At 43.2% G+C, this 16794-nt stretch overlaps 1 protein-coding gene across 1 annotated transcript; it reads left to right on the top strand.

Moving 5' to 3' along the window:
- Positions 1 to 265: 265 nt before the first annotated feature.
- Positions 266 to 16362, top strand: LOC114033851 (thrombospondin-4-like; the record flags this gene model as incomplete). The annotated part of the gene is made up of 10 exons (XM_027849469.1): positions 266 to 403; positions 1577 to 1645; positions 4150 to 4302; positions 8757 to 8861; positions 9530 to 9637; positions 9863 to 10022; positions 10522 to 10640; positions 11541 to 11593; positions 14615 to 14808; positions 16184 to 16362. Coding segments are annotated over 10 exons (1278 nt in total), but the record flags the coding sequence as incomplete, so codon positions are not given.
- Between the last annotated feature and the right edge of the window lie 432 nt (positions 16363 to 16794).

Raw genomic sequence — 16794 nt, 5'->3', positions numbered from 1 at the left:
CTTCCTTCCTTTCTTCTTTCCCTTGCTTTCTTCTTTCCCTCCTTTCTTCCTTCCTTCCTTTCTTTTTTCCTTCCTTTCTTCTTTCCCTTCCTTCCTTCCTTCCCTCCTTTGACAAGCATTTATTACTTCAGGCAAGACATAGTACCTAGGTATTGGAGTAGAGATAAGGATAACTAGGATGTGGTTGTTCATTCAGAAAGAGTTCCAGATTAAAATGAGAGCACCTCATTTGACTAAATATTTTGTATCTTTTCTTTCTCGCTAGTGCACCTTCCACCCCTGCTTCCGAGGAGTACGCTGCGTGAATCTGACTCCAGGTTTCAGATGTGATTCCTGCCCCATTGGCTTCACAGGACCAATGGTGCAGGGGGTGGGGGTCACGTTTGCCAAGACACATAAGCAGGTGAGCTAGGACTCCAAGGATGGGCTTCTTTTCTTTTGTATTCCTCCCCTCCTCACTTAGTAAAACTTGGAATGAATCTTGCTCTTTCATGTCTTTTTCAGAAACTAGTCATTTGGCCTGCCTGGGTGATTATCACATGTTGAAGATAATAATGCACACCAGGCCACATCTGTATTATTTTTTCACTCCTCTCTGATTTATGGATTTCTAGGAGGAAGGGAGGGAGGGGGCAGCTGTTCAGTGACAGAAACCTGGTGGTGCTGAGTTTGAGAGATGACTTGCGGCTCACTGGGTTTACACCAGTAGAACATCTTGATGTTCAGATCCATCCCTTGGGCATCAAAGGGTAAAAGAACATAAGCAACAGAAGAACTTTAAAAGGGAAGATAAACTTGTATTTATGTTCTGTTTACTGCAGCTAGGGAGGATGTGAAAAAGTAAAAGAATAGCCCCATCCTCTTCAATAGCATTTACAAGTCACAAACTGCACTAAAATCCTAGAGCATTCTATGACATTCTCCACTTGTTTCCAAATATACTAGAATATCCAGGTCATTATTAAACTGACTGACTGTGAAACTTTGGGAGGGATGTTTTCAGCATTTTTTAGATGGTTGATCTTCAGATGGGCTTTTACTACCTTGGGGAAATCATTAGGTATGAAGCGGAGCAGGAGGCATCATTATTTCTGAGTTATCCCATTCCTCATTTCCAGTGGGGACAGTTTGTTAGACCAGAGAAGAGAAGGGAGTATTGGGAGAGAGAGACAGAAGGTAATAAGGCTGAATTACAGTCATCAGATGGATGCGTGAGTGATGGGGAGAAGCTTATCTTTGCCTCCATTGAAGACAAAACAAAATAAAATGGGCTTAAATTGCTGTAGGATGTATCTGAGTCTAGCCATCAGAAAAAACTTCCTGCTCATAAAGGTTGCAGGACAGGGGACTGAATTACCAAAGGATGTTAGGGAGTCTTCTCTGGCTATTTTAAACCATGGACAGCTGTCCACTGGAGATTTGAGGCTAGTCCTGCTGAAAGGTGGGGGTGGCCCAGATGGCCTTCCCATCCATAATTCTGGAATACTTCACATCACACAAAGCTATCGAGACAACTAAGAGTGGTTTGCGTGCTTTCTTTCTCAACTAAGAGCCCTCTTTTATGTTTCTGCACTAGATCTGCTCTGATATTGATGAGTGTAGAAATGGAGCCTGTGTCCCCAATTCTATTTGTATTAACACTGTGGTAAGTATTTTCTGCAACTGTTTCTAAAGCACAATAATTTTGGTAGGGGAAGGAAGGGAAAAAAAAGAAATTTATGTGATAACTTTATTATATATTTAAAAGGAATAGCAAGTTGTACATAATAGATTTGCAGTTTCATGTGCAATCTTCTTTTTTATTATACTGTGTTATGGAAATGTTCGCTTTATTCCATAAATTTTTTAAAAGCACGATAATTTGCCAAGCTGATTGTGTGTGTGTGTATAGGCTGTAACCACAAAACTCAACTATAACACATGGATGTAATAATATTTGTGACGGACCAAACGAGAACAAAAGTTTATACAGAGAATTGACAAGCCACCCACGTCCTCTCACTTCCAGTCGAGCATCAGTGTGCTTTTGAATACAAGCATATGATAGAATTATCTTTAAGATACTTATTCTTTAAAGATGGTGATATTTAAAAGGCATTTCCTGTTGCTATCGCAGTTCCAGAGTGCTCAGAGCTCAGTGCTTTTGAAGGGACCCAGAGGACGATGTGTCCTCACAGCTGCACCTCTAACTCCTCTGGGACATGCTTCAGAATCCCTGCATGCTACAGAGAATGGCTTGGCATGCCAGGGTACTTTCTGAAATGCATTTAGCTGCTATGATTTAATCATTTCAGTCCTTACCCGCACATTTCTGAAAATTCCTGTCAGCTGTTTCTAAGCGAGTGAGGTCAGCAAGCCAGACAGCAGGCTAGGCATGGAGGAGCCATTGTCTAACTGCCATGTGGTCCCCAGGCGAACTATTCAAACTCTCACTTCCCCAGCTTCCTTGCATGTGAAATCAGCCTAAGGATACATGGGTTTGTGGAAAAGCAATAAAAATAAATGGGAAACAGTTGGCAAAAATGGAGAGCTAACGGGAGCTTCATAGCCCATGGGACCTACCTCCACCCTGACATGTTGTTTATAAGGAGATGAAATAAAGTGACTGTTTTCTAAGAGTTTTCTTTCCCAGCCTGCCCTTATCACATGTTCACTGGAGGTAGCATGGTATAGTGGAAAGACCACTGTACTCGGAGTCCCCAGAGACCTGAGTTTGAATCCTGCCTCAAGCATTTGCTAGCATGTGACTGTGGGTAATCACTCTAAGCCTCAGCTTCCTCTTCTGGATTGTATGATGGGGATAATTCTCATCTCATGAGGCTATTGTGAAGATCATTTTAGAGGACCGTAGAAAGCATTTGGTGAATCTTAAGGTGCATGATCGCAGCCAGTCCTTCTTGTTTTATTTTAAGTAAAACCACAGCCCAACTCACAGAGTCTCTCCTCAGAGCTGCAGATGTTTCTTTCAATGCCTGGACCGATGTCTAGTGGACAAAGGAATACCTACATTTTTCTTGTGCTCCTGGAAGGAAGCCTTCTAACTCCACTGGAAAGCTCAGCCCCTTCTAACAGTTCAGGCCTGCTATTTCTCAATTGAGGAAACCGAGACCAGGAGAGGCAAGTGACTTGTCCGGAGTCCCACAGGAGAAAAATAGCAGTTGACATTTGAGCACCTAATTCTCCACCCAGTGTTCTTTCCACAGAGACCACATAATTGTGTCTTCTCCTTATGCCTTACCTACTGTGGGATAGAAAGGAAAGTAGATGGAGAAAAAAGCCACGCAAGCAACAGACAGTTCCCTATCATGACTCTCTTTCCCATCTGCCTGGTCTATGACACCTTACGATTGGGTGGTATCTTCACAGGCATTGTCTCAGGAGGCAGAACTGATGGTCTGAGGAACTTGCACAAAACAGCAAAGATGGAGCTTCATCTCAATAGAAATGCAATTGACTTAATCCTCCTATTATGAAAATCAAATGAGAACATATTTAAAGCAACTTTTCAATTTATATAAATGATGCTATAAAAATGATAGCCATTATTATAATAAAACACAGAAAGCAATACTAATAATGATGATAGTAACGCCCCTTGTCTACAGCATTATTTCATCTTAGATAGAATCCAGGGCAGCTAGGTGGTGCAGTAGATAGAGTACCAGCTCTGGTCTCAGAAGGCTCTGAGTTCAAATCTAGCCTGAGATATTTACTAGCTGTGTCACCCTGGACAGGTCACTTACCCCCATTTGTTTCCCAGAAAAACAAACAGTGGATCCAGGGAGATCGAGATTCCTTTTTAGAATGTAAACTCCCTGAGGGCAGGGACTGTTTCATTTATTTTCTACATATCCCAGGCACCTGGTACAATGCTTGGCACATAATAGGTGCCTAATTAATGCTTACTGATTGACTGATCTGTGGCAGCTAGGTGGCACAGTGGATGGAGTAGCAGCCCTGAAGTCAGGAGGATCTGAGTTCATATCTGGCCTCAGACCAAACACTTGACACTTACTAGCTGTGTGACCCTGGGCAAATCATTTAACCCCAATTGCCTAAAAAAAAAAAAAAAACCCAACAACGACAACAAAAAAAACCAAACCAGACTGACTGACTTATTGACTGATCATTCTGTTGGCTTCTTTACAGGGATCTTATCAGTGTGGCCCATGTAAGTCTGGGTTCACTGGAGATCAGATCAGGGGATGCAAAACTGAACGAAACTGCAAAAACCCAGAACTGAATCCGTGCAGTGTGAATGCCCAGTGTATTGAGGAGAGGCAGGGAGGTGTGACCTGTGTGGTGAGTTATCACTTTGCTTTTCAACTTCTGAGATTATTCCTTTACCCAGCTTCCTCTGAGTGCAAGTACTCAAGAAGAAAACATTAATCAAAGTGTGCAAAATGTGAAACTACCATTGCTATGAAAAATAAATGATAGCTCTTAAACCCAAGTCTTTAAGAAACGACCCTGTTTGAGAAGGCCGGTTGACAGAAATAGCAGCTGAGATAATAAATTATGGAAATGGGTGAATAAATCAGTAAAAAAAAAAAATGTTCCTCAGCTGTCCTCAGACTTCAGACCTTCTGCTCCTCTTAGATGGCAGAGGATCTGCCTAGGACTCTGCTATTAGACAATCAAGCATGCAACCAGCCGATCAACATGCGTGTTTAAGCCCCTTCCATGTGCTGGGCTCTAGGGATACAAAGTCAACAATGTAACAACTCCTGCCCTCAAAGAACTTATGTTCTAATGGGAGAAGCATAGAAGAATACAAAACGTAAATGCAAGGTAATTCTGGGAGAGAGGCATCAGCAGCTGGGGTGGGGGTCAGGGTGGTGGGTCAGGGAAGGTCCCCCAACAGGAAGGATTTAGGCAAAGCCTTCATTCCAAAAGGCAGAGGGGAGGAGGGACGGCTTCCCAGGCACAGGAAACAGAGCATAGGGAAGGACAAGGAAATGGGAGATAGAATCAGCCTAAAATGACATGTTGGAGCGAGATTGTGAGGGACTTTAAAGACCAAACAGAGGAGTTTGTATTTTTTCACAGAGGCAATAGAGAAACTATGGGAGTTTCTGGAGCAGGTGAGTGACATGGTCAGAACTGTGCTTCGAGAATATTCACTAGGTATCCGTGTGGAGGACGGATCGGCAGGGCATGAGCCTAGGGGTAGGGAGGCTACCTAACAGGGTGTTGCAAGCATGCAGGGAAGAGGTGCTGAGTGTCTGAGCTAAAGCCATCCTGAATGAGTGGAGGTTAGGAGAAGGATGCCAGAGATGTTATGGCAGTAGAATTAACAAACACTTGGCAACTGATTGGTTACAGGTGCAGAAAGAGATTGAGGAGACCTTGGGTGGTCTGGGAAGGCGACCTGATTCACCTGAGGGGCAAGTCAATCTTTTTTTTTAATTGGCTCTTTCTCAGAAAAGGTATGCCAATACAGAAAGTCTATCAGGACAACTGAGCATCATTTATCTGGAGTCTGGAAGACCTGAATTCAAATTCTCTCTCAGATAGTAGCTGTGTGACCCTGGGCAAGTCACTTAACCACTGTCTGCCTCAGTTTCCTCAACTGTAAAATGAGGATAACTTAACTCCTCAGGTGTTGTGAGGATCAAATGAGATAATGTTTGTAAATTGCTTAGAACAGTGCTAGGAACATAGTAGATGTTCAGTAAATACTTGTTCCTTCCACCTTTCCTAATGCTGACTCCAGTTTCAGCTCCTTATCTAGATTGACTCCAAAAGGAAAGGGCTATAACCTCTCCCTCCCCCGCTCAACAGACACATTCACTGAGAGTCTTCTGGGATTCTCTGAGTGATTCCCAATATCAAAGGAGAAGTCTTTTTGTTCCTCTATAAATTTTTTAAAAATACATGATGATCACCCCAAACTGCTAAGCAGGGTACTGTGTGGGCAACATCAAAGACCTGGTGCTTGCCTGGACTAGTGGTAATTTGCAGAATCACAGCACCACCTTATGGCTGACCCTTGGAAATGCACCTATCTCCCGCATCTTGGGTAAAAACCAGACTCCTTATGCCAGAGCCAGCCAGGATCATAGATTTAGAGCCAAAAGGGATCCTTAGCGGTAATCTCGTCTAATCCTCTTACTTTACAGTTGAGAAACTGAGCTTCATGAGAGGTGAAGTGATGACTTTTCCAAAGTCACAATCAAATTGTAAGTGGTATAGTCAGGATTTGAACCCAGGTCCCCTGACTACAAATTGAGTACATTTTCCACTATATCATGCCTTAGAAATATTCCCTTTCCCCCTTGCCGCCCCCTCCCATCCTCCTCCTACATAACCTCTAGCTGAAAAGTCTCCTGGAGTGACTATTCCTAACTGACAAGCCTACCCAGCAGAAGGGAAAAGACTGAAAATTACCCAGGGAGTGACATGGAGGCAGGCTCCTTCTTGCTCTCCAAATCCCATGCTTCCAAGGACTTTCAGGTCTCTAAGAGCCAAGTCAGCAGACTTCTTAAATGGCTCACCTTCAAGCATCACCCGCCTCCCCCACATATCCTTCCCAAGAGATGTGGGGATTTATTTTCACCAGGAGGTGAGCAAAGGCACTTAGTGTAGAAGCCTTTAAAGCAACTAATCCAGAGGTCTTGTGAAAAGACCAGGTCACTGGGGGAGACAATGCATTAGAGGAAAAAAATTTCCCTAATTTACTGTGCTGCCTTCTCTCTAAAGAAGAATCACCGGGTAGCAGCCTGCCTCTATAGCTAAATCATTTTCCTGTGCCCTACTTGAGGATGCAGTGGGATGGTGGGTGGTGGGACTTTTAATGTGTTTTTGAATTTGTAATGAGAGGCAGCAGCAGATGGTAAAGGATTAATAAGCTTCATGTGACTACTAAAATAATTTAATCTGCCAAAAAATGGCTCATTAAAAATGTATTTTTTCCTAGAGGGCTCTTTCTTCATTAAAGTAAATCAGCCACCACGAGGCACCGTTGAGAGTTCAGTGCCCTCTACGAGGAACGCTCCAGGCTGGAGCTGAGCACAGATCGGGGGGAAAGGGGGAATAGCGTCACTCTTAGAATAGAATACCTCAGAGTCCCCTAGTTTCAAACAGCCATCTCTAGGGACTGAAAAGGAACAGTCCCTGGCAAGTAGAGTCTATGGTCTCAAATGGACTTCTCTGGATTTGAATAAGAACCATAAAAATTAACACCGAACTCCAGTTGCTTCCTTTTCACTCTATTTCCATTTCATTGGGCTCTCTATTTTGCCTCTGACCTCCAACTCTCTCCTTTGACCCCTGTCTTTCTACAGTTCTTTTTTTTCCTCTTAGCTTCACTATTTTCTTCCCACTTTTCCTTATCTCCTGCCTCCTCCCTTCCCCTGAATCTTAAACCTTCACTCTTCTCCATTGCTTGACTGCCCTTTGCTCCCTCCAGGGACCTCCTCCCATAGCCTTGCTTGACCCCTTGGACTCTCCTGAACTTGGTTGCCAAAGTCGATGGTCTTCTCTCTCTTCCCTTGCTGTCATTTTTTGGCCGTGCTTAGGTAGAATGTTAGGAGACCAGGGGAGAAAGCCCCTGGATAGACCTATTGTGCTAACTCAGGATGTTGGCTCCCAACTCGTTGTGATGCTGTAGTCCATCACAAGTCTGAGGAAGCAGGTGAATTCAGAGCAACCATCTTTCCAGTCTCCTTGACCTTTTTACTCCCTTGTCCCATACTCTGATCCAGACAAACTGGCCTTCTCTCTGTTCCTCACACAGATATTCCCCCTCCTGTCTCTTGCCTTTGCACTGGCCTCCCCCAGTTCTCCCTGAAATGTTCTCCCTCCTTACCTCTTAGAATCCTTCTCCTCAAGACACAGTTCAAACATCATCTTCTGGATGAAGCCTTTTCAGACCCTACCTTCATCCTAAGTACTATTGCCCTCCCTCCCAGAATACCTTGTATACTTGTTCTTATTGATTTTATTTTTTCTGTGTGTGTACATACATATATATATATACACACACACACACAGACACATTCACATATATATATACATTTATACATACACATGAGTACATGCATGTATATGTGAATATGTACACATATTTGTGGTGTTGTTGAATCATTTTCCTGTCATGTCCAACTCTTCATGACCCCATTTGGGGTTTTCTTGGCAAAGATACTGGAGTGGTTTGCCATTTCCCTTTCTAGTTTATTTTACAGATGAGGAACTGAAAGTGGCTTGCCCAGGGTCACAGAGTTGATAAGTGTCTGAGGCTAGATTTGAACTCAGGAAGATGGAGTCTTCCTGATTCCAGGCCTGGCACTCTATCGATTGTGCTATCCAGCTTCTCTATAAACACATATATTCTTATCATTTTTCTCCATAGAATGTAAGTTTCTTATAAGGATTGTTTCATGCTTTGTACTTATATCCTCAGCACCTAGCCCAGTATCAAGTATATAGTGTGTGCTTAATAAATGCTTGTTGTTTGCTTGCTTACTTGATTGATTGATACTAAAAACAAGAGACTGAGTCAGTGCTCAGGCCTCAGAAGGTTTTTGCTCTGGTAAAAATCAACTTAGATGATTGTTACATTCTAAGGAGTGACTGTGATTTAAGCTCCACAGGTACACTGTCAGAAGAGCAGTCAGGAATGGGGTGAGAAGCCCACACAGTAAAGCTGTTTGGATTCCTGGGGCTTCAGGGTTGGGTTAAGCAGGAGTTGAAATGTTGGCCAACTGGCACCAAGCTTCACTGCCTGACTTCCCTAATGGAGTTTCTCTTCACAGTGCGGTGTTGGTTGGGCTGGTGATGGATTCATCTGTGGAAAGGATGTCGACATTGATAGTTACCCCGACGAGGAACTGCCATGCACTGGAAGGAATTGCAAAAAGGCAAGTAGAATGTGAGGAAGACATACTTGTGGTTTTCACACAACCACAACCACATCCTGGTTAGGAAGGGTCTCAGCAGAACCTTCCCTTCCCTTACACGCTCCCAGATAATTCCATCTCAAATGAAGCAAATGTGCCATTAACAACAAGGTAGGTCAATCTTCTCCATAGAAATTATGTCTGTCCTTCAGACAGATGTCAAGCGGAGCTTAACGAGGGTAGTACAGCTGGTGTTTGCCTCAAGGTGCTGAAAGCATGTGAACTCCTACAGCAAGCAGAAATTGCTAAACTTAGCACATAGTTAGTAATCATTTTTTTTTTTACTGGGCCCATGATTTTATCAGCATAGAGACATTGTATGACACTTCCACAACCCAAAACAAGCTCCTTCCCAATGATGTCCCACCCAGCTTACTCTATTGGAGGTGGCTTCCCCAGCAGTGGTCCCTGAATATCCTCCAGTCTCTCCACATATGTGGTCTTGGATCCTAAGGTCCAAATTTTCCTGGCCACCCTCTTTTTTTTGGCTATATTTGTCTATAAAAGGCAAATTTCATTTTGAATTCAAACTTCAATTTTCAATGCCTCAGACATGATTTGCCCCAAGTATCAGAACCACTGACAGCCTTGATCTTAGGTATAATTTTAGGCAATGTTTCCCCACTTAGGATAACTGCAAATATGTGCCAAACTCTGGTCAAGAAGATGCAGATAGAGATGGCATCGGAGATGCTTGTGATGAAGATGCTGATGGGGATGGAATCAACAATGAGCAGGTGAGGGTTTTCTTCCAAGGAAATGTGTGTTTTCAAGTGCCCAATAGCAATGCAGGGAAATTGCAGTTTTGTAGCAGTATTTTGGAGGATTCATACATAGAACTGTAACTCTTGCGTTAGACTATGTGCAATGTAAAAATACCATCTGTGAGATTCAGAAAGCCCCAATACACATAACAAGGCCAAGAAGATTTGCATTTGGTTTGTTTTTTTTTTTCTTTTTAGGATAACTGTGTCCTGACTCACAACGTTGACCAGAGAAACAGCGACCAAGATATCTTTGGAGATGCTTGTGATAATTGTCGAACCGTCATAAATAATGACCAGAAAGATGCTGATGGGGATGGAAAAGGAGATGCCTGTGATGATGACATAGATGGAGATGGTGAGTTATTCTTCTCTGTTCCTTGATTTTAACCTTATATATCTTACTGCTCTTAAAGCCCCTACTGGTAGCTAAGTGGCACAGCTAGTAAGTATTATGTGTCTGGGGCCAGATTTGAACTCAGGTCCTCCTTCCACTTCTCCCTGCTGTTTCTGACTAAACTTGTTTCTCTGGCACCGGGACATAATTTGGGTCATATATGCAATTTTCAGTGTGAGATCTAAATGTCACCATGTTAGACACACACCTCTATCAGTTTAGAAAATACCAAAAAGCGTTGTGGAATAGCGGGCAGAGAACCTGGATTTGAATCCTAACTTTGCCCTTTTCTGTCAGCGTCTTTTGGCAAGTCATTTCATTTCTTCTGGCCTCAGTTTCTCCAGCTGTAAAATAAGGAGGTTGGACTAGGTCACCCCTAAGGTTTCTTCCTGCCCTGGCCATGATCCTGTGAAACTGTGAGGTAATTTCAGCTGCTGCAAAGAGACTTTCTTTTCCCCAGGAATTAAGAATATTTTGGATAACTGTCAAAAAGTCCCCAACCGAGACCAAAGGGACAAAGATAACGATGGTGTCGGGGATGCCTGTGACAGCTGTCCTGATGTCAGCAACCCTAACCAGGTGGGTCGGATGCCGGTGTTTGAGTGTGAGCAGTTCTAGGGAATCCAAGGCTCTATGTGTAACTCTCTGTACAGAGATCCATTTAGGATCACCATCAAAGAAAACAGCCAAGTGCACCTTTGGCACATCTCCCTTAACCTATTTCCTGGCGTCTCTGAGCAATGAAACACACGTGTTTTCAAAGGGGGAAAAATGGGACCAGATAATCTCTGCAGCCCTCTGGGATTTGGTCCTCATTTCTCTGTCCCTGAAAGGTAGGCTGGCGACGGCCTGCTCATTCAGGGAAATGACATTCGTGCTGATCAACCAGAATCCCTTTGGATAGGATGAAGATGAGATGTGGCTCCTTTCCTCCCCCCCAGCAGGGCCCACACTTGGACCTTTCTGATTAAACGCCATCGCTTACTTGTTAAGTTTCCTTTTCTACTCCCCCTCTTTGACTAGATAATGTGGGACGGTGCGGCATTTTATTTTTAAAGCTTGGAGAAGAGGGAGCCATAGGCGAACAATGACTCATCACCTTGGTTCTCTTCCAAATATAAAAGCGATACAAAATCCATTGGCCCTGTCCTCCCTTGCCACTGCTGGGTGTCAGGCCTTGTGCCAGGGCTGGTGGCTGGCTCCACAGCACCCCCAGCCGCCACCCAGCTACCTCTCAGCTCTTTTATAATTAGCTCGTGTGGTGTGTGGGTAGCCCAGCCACATAGCTTGATATTTTAAAAGGTTTTTAAAAAATCCAACAATGTGCCTACACCAATATGGTGTTGTCCTTTTGCAGTTTTACAGAGTATCGATTCCGGATATATCATTCCCCAGACTTAATGTTAAGCCAGGCTTGGATTTGGGGGAACATTCTTGTTGGAACGGTCCTGTACTAACAGTGTTTTGTTTTATCCGCAGTCCGATGTGGATAATGACCTGGTCGGGGACTCCTGTGACACCAATCAGGACAGGTATAGTACACCTCCCAGCTATAAGAATAGCTTAGAAAGGAAAGGAAAGGAAAAAGAAAGGAAAAGGCAGGAAGAACATGTTAGTTTTCAAACTTTCTGCCACCAACCTGCTTTGAGAGCCTTCCTGATGGTAGGGAGCTGGCAATGAGTCTCTGGGCCCAAAGTCAGGAAAAGTACATATCTCATAAGCAGCCCTAAAAATTCTCAGACAAGCTTGGTCCCTGTCATGATGAAGCATAGACCAGGTGAAAAGAAGAAATTCCAGTGCAAGAAATTTAGAGACTGTTCTCTTTGCTCAAGGGAAATCTCAGTGTACCATAAACAGTGCAGAATGTGTCTGAGTTGATGTTTCATTAACTTCAGGATTTCATTAAGTGGACTTGATTAGTAGATACTTTTTTTTTTTTGGTTGGGGGAAGAAAGAGGAGAGGGGAAAGAGAAACAGGGAGGGAGAGAGAAAGGGAGAAGGAGTTATGGAGAGGGAGGCAGGGATGAAAGGAAGCAGACAGAGAGGGAGGGAGGGAGGTAGAGAGAAAGAGAGGCAGGAAGGGAGGTGGAGGGAAGGGGCAGTGGGAGGGAGGGAGGTGCAAAGAATGAGGCAGAGAGAGAAGAATGAAGACAAAAATATCACCATCTCTTCCCTAGAGGAGCTTAAAACCATTTACTAGTCCTAGCCTTTTCTACCTCCTTGGGAAATCTTTACAGAAGCCAGGAAAGGAACAAGAGAGGGAGTGAATTTCCTCCATTCCCTGCTAGGCCATAATACCACACTGCATTTGTGTGTCATTCTTCATTTCCTTTTGGGTCTACAGAGTAAAGAGGAGTGATGAGTGAGAGACTCATAAATGGAGTCTCCCTGCCTCCATTCATGGGCCCACACAGAAGGCTCAAGGCTGATTAGGGTCAGGGTCATTGCTCAGAAAACCTTCTATCAAGATTGTCATTTTTAGAGAAGCTTGCGCTATAATTGTGGAAGGAATACACTTTGTCAAACATAAAGAAATAAAGTTATTGTTGTTATTATCTGCTGCAAGAATACCAAGTCCCGTATTTTCGGAATTCCTAAAGCATCTTTTTGCACTAGCTTCTGAGTATTGCAAATGTGACTCATCCAGTTAATACTTTAATTCCAACAAACCCCCAAACCTGCAGAAAATGAAATCCCTTATTTTTGCATAAAACCATTCAAAGATATAGAAAGGTTGCTGATGGAAATTGCCCAACCTAATGGTTTTTAAAACAACTCCAGGACAGGCAATTCCATCATTTAGGCCATGGGGCTTCATGCTTGTTTGGAATGGTTTTCCCTTCTCCAGATCCATGTATCTTCTCCTCACTCACTAAGTGGATCTGACAGTGAACAGCTTCATCTTGGGTTTAGGGACTCCTTGCCTCCCTCCCCTCTCCCGCCTCTTCCCTCTACCACTGGAGGACCAAGGTAGGAATGTGGGGACAAAATGGGCATTAGCTGTCTCAGATCAGGCCCAGTTGGGAAAACTTCCTAGAAGACAAGATCAATTTTATGATTTCTTGAATGAAAGAGGAAGCCCAGACTTACCTTGCAATAGCCCTGAACCCTGGGAATCCTTGGAAAGAAGAAATTCTTTAGACCAGGGCTAACTTCTATCTGCCTCCTCAGAATTAAAGTGGCCTTGGAGGGTATAGGGTCATCATTCACCTTGTCATTTTCTCCCCCACAGCATTCATCTCTGAATTCCTGTTTGATACATAGCTAGTGTGTGTGTATGTATGTATACACACACACATATATATACATATACATATATGTATGTATATATTATATATACATATATGTATGTATATATATTATATATACATATATAAACCACTTTAAGGTTTACAAAGTGCTTTAATTATGTTATCTCATTTAATCCTCAAGACAACCCTGGAAGATAGGTGCTATCATTATCAACCCATTTTACAGATGAGAAAATTAAGGTAGATAGCGATTAAGTGACTTGCCCAGGGTCCTACAGCTAGTAAGTGTCTGAGGCTAGATTTGAACTTGAGTCTTCCTGACTGCAAGTTCAGCACTCCATCCATTGTGCTAAGGATCTTGTCTTCTCTCAATCTAGCATGAAATCATGGGGTTTTTAGGGGGGACAGTAGAATTGAAGTATAGGCACACGGAAGCTGATCTCTAGAGCTGACAGGGGCCTTTGAGGTCCTCTAGTTGAAAGCCCTCATTTTGTCGATGAAGAAATTTAGGTTGAAGGAAGTAAATTGATACGCCCAAGGTCACAATGGTAGCAGATGTCAGAAGCAGCATCTTAATCCAAGTTATCTGACTCCAAAGTCAGTGAGTGCTTTCTCCACTGTCTTCTAGCACATCTAGTCTGATTTTATCGTGGAAACTGAGGCTCACAGATAACAAATGACTTATCCAAAGTCACAACAAATAGTCAATAGCAGAGCTTCCTTCCCGGGGTATCTGATTCTGAATCCAGTGTTTTCTTGACCATACACACATTCAACAGATGCTACTAATCAATGTCTGGTAACAAAAACAACAGAAATGACACCTAATGAAACAGCTGTGGCTTTGGATCCAGAAGTCACAATGTTAAATCCCACTTCTGCCATTTAAATATATGTGTGACCTTGTACAAGTCACATCATCTCTCTGAGCCTCAGTTTTTTCATTGGTAAAATGAGATGGTTGGACTATGCAGCCTTAAGGTCTCTTCCAGCTCTAAATTTATATTCCTAGGATCCCTTTTCAAGGCAAGAAGGGGAGGTTCTAAGCAGGAAATAACAGTGATTTGTATCCTAGTAAAAGTGAAGTTTTTGTTTTAATGGGTGAAAAAGGCAAATACCAAAGAGAAAACTTCAATATAAGCTCTTTGATATCACTTAACTAGTTTTCAGCCCTGTCAGCTGACCCTCGACCCTCCCTGAGACAGCATTCTCAAGATAACGTGTTCAAAATAAGTCAGGAGATTGAGGCTCAATGGCCAAAAAGGTCTACTCTATTGTCCCCTCCCTGTCATCTCTCTGCAGCGATGGAGATGGACACCAGGACAGCACCGACAACTGCCCCACCGTCATCAACAGCTCCCAGCTAGACACAGATAAGGACGGGCTGGGAGACGAATGTGATGATGATGATGACAATGACGGAATCCCAGACCTCGTCCCTCCAGGCCCTGACAACTGCAGACTAGTCCCCAACCCAAGCCAGGAAGATGTCAATCGTAAGGCAACAGAACCCATGGCCACTATGACTAGGGAAATACACGGACACGGTCACACATCAGCACACCATCACTTTGTTCTCCAAAATGGAGTTTCATTGATACCTTTTGTTTTTACATCAAAATAATTTCTAGACATACACCAACCCACCCCACTCAGTGAGCCTTGGATTCCAACAGAGAAAAAAATATTCAACCACCAACCACATTTGACAGCATAAGCAGAGTCTTTCACCTATAATCCTTGACCTATCCTAAGAAAGGAGGGTGTAACATTTCTTTCTTCTCCAGGGCCAAGATTGGCCATTATAATTACACAGCATTCATTTTAGCCTTATTTGCATTTAAATTTTTGTGGTCACTGTACATATTCTCCAAGTTCTACTTGTTATATCAGGTTCTTCCTGATATTTATCAGTTTTTCCCCTATTTCTATGAATTTCTTATATTCATTGTTTCTTTTGGAGCAAAGAGATTCCATTGCAGTCTCCTCTGTCAACAGTCTCTTATTTCATGTTTTTTTCCTACTGTACGAGATAGCACGTTCACTCTTCCAAAGGCGCTCAGGCCAAGGTGGTCACAGCTTTTTCATCTTAGACTTTCATAACTAAGTTTATTTCTCTGTATCGCTGTGACCTACATTTGAATCTCTATTGTTTGAGCCACAGAGGTCAGTAAAAAGGGAAGAGAAGTGTCCAGACCTATAAGACTACATATGTATGGACAAAAAAAATTGGACAGAATATTGCATACAGTGTCCACAAAGGGAGAAGAGCTACTGCTTTTGTTATCACCAAGGCCTTGATGGAGGGAGGTGAGGGTAGAAGGGAAGATGAGGCAGTGTTGACAGTAAGGTCCTTGAGGAGATCAGAGGTGACAGCCTTAGAGGGAGTCCACTGCCAGCTCTGACACCTTCCCTACCGGGAAGTCCTGAAACCCAAGCCAAGAAGGGACTGGGGAGAGGAAATATGGCCCTAGGAAACTTTGAGATATACCAGCTAAGGTTGCAAACTATAATATTTGTGTCCCTTTCTTCATTCAGGGTCTCACATTACATCCAGTTTGAGTAAAGCGCTGGGAAGGGATGGGACAAGAATGTTTAGCTGGATCTCCCGTTGATCCCCAGCTCTGTTTCAAGAGCTAGAACAGCTAATTCCTCACTGGGGTGGTGGGATAGAGACACCTGTCACCTGAAGGACTTGTCCTTGGCCTGGAAGTTGAAAGCAGGTCAGCTATTGGATGCTGCACAATGAGATTAGAACTTAGGGAAGGACTTTCTGTTCTTATTGTCTAACTTCATCTTTATCCTTATCTGGAAGAGATGAGTAGGGACTAGTGTCACCAAACCTTTCTCCTATTTCCCTGGTGCATCCAGGTGATGGTGTGGGGGATATCTGTGAAACAGACTTTGACCAAGACCAGGTCATTGATCGGATTGATGTGTGCCCTGAGAATGCTGAGGTCACCCTGACAGATTTCAGAGCCTACCAGACTGTTGTCCTGGACCCTGAAGGTGATGCCCAGATTGATCCTAATTGGGTGGTTCTGAACCAGGTGAGTTTGTGCTTTATTTTATTGGGAGGGTAGGATGCACATATGCCGTGCTTGTCTTTCCCCTCTAGGAGTATTTAGTACTCTGATTTTACCTATGTTTCTTTGGTCGGAAGTGACCCACTCCTATTATTATTAGTAATGTTACTGCATTTATGATTCTCTCCCTCTTGCCCCTCTTCCAAAAAAAAGGTGGGGAGGATTTCAGGTGGCAAGATCTTCCCAATGAACAAATAAATAAAATGAAACACAGAGGGGTTGAGTAGCATGCCCAGAGTCACACAACAGTTTTACATTTTTCTACCTGCAGGGAGCTAGGTAAAACCAGAAAGATAGGAAGTCAAACATGGCCTCAGACCTTACTAGTTGTATGAACCCAGCCAAATCACTTAACTTCTGTCTGCCTCAGTTTATTGTTGTTGTTTGGTCAGTTTC

The sequence above is a fragment of the Vombatus ursinus genome, unplaced genomic scaffold, assembly GCF_900497805.2.
Source record: "Vombatus ursinus unplaced genomic scaffold, bare-nosed wombat genome assembly UNPS02007521.1, whole genome shotgun sequence".
NCBI lineage: Eukaryota > Metazoa > Chordata > Mammalia > Diprotodontia > Vombatidae > Vombatus > Vombatus ursinus.
The sequence above is the reverse complement of the archived record's forward strand: the minus strand, read 5'-3'. Positions and strand labels throughout refer to the sequence as shown.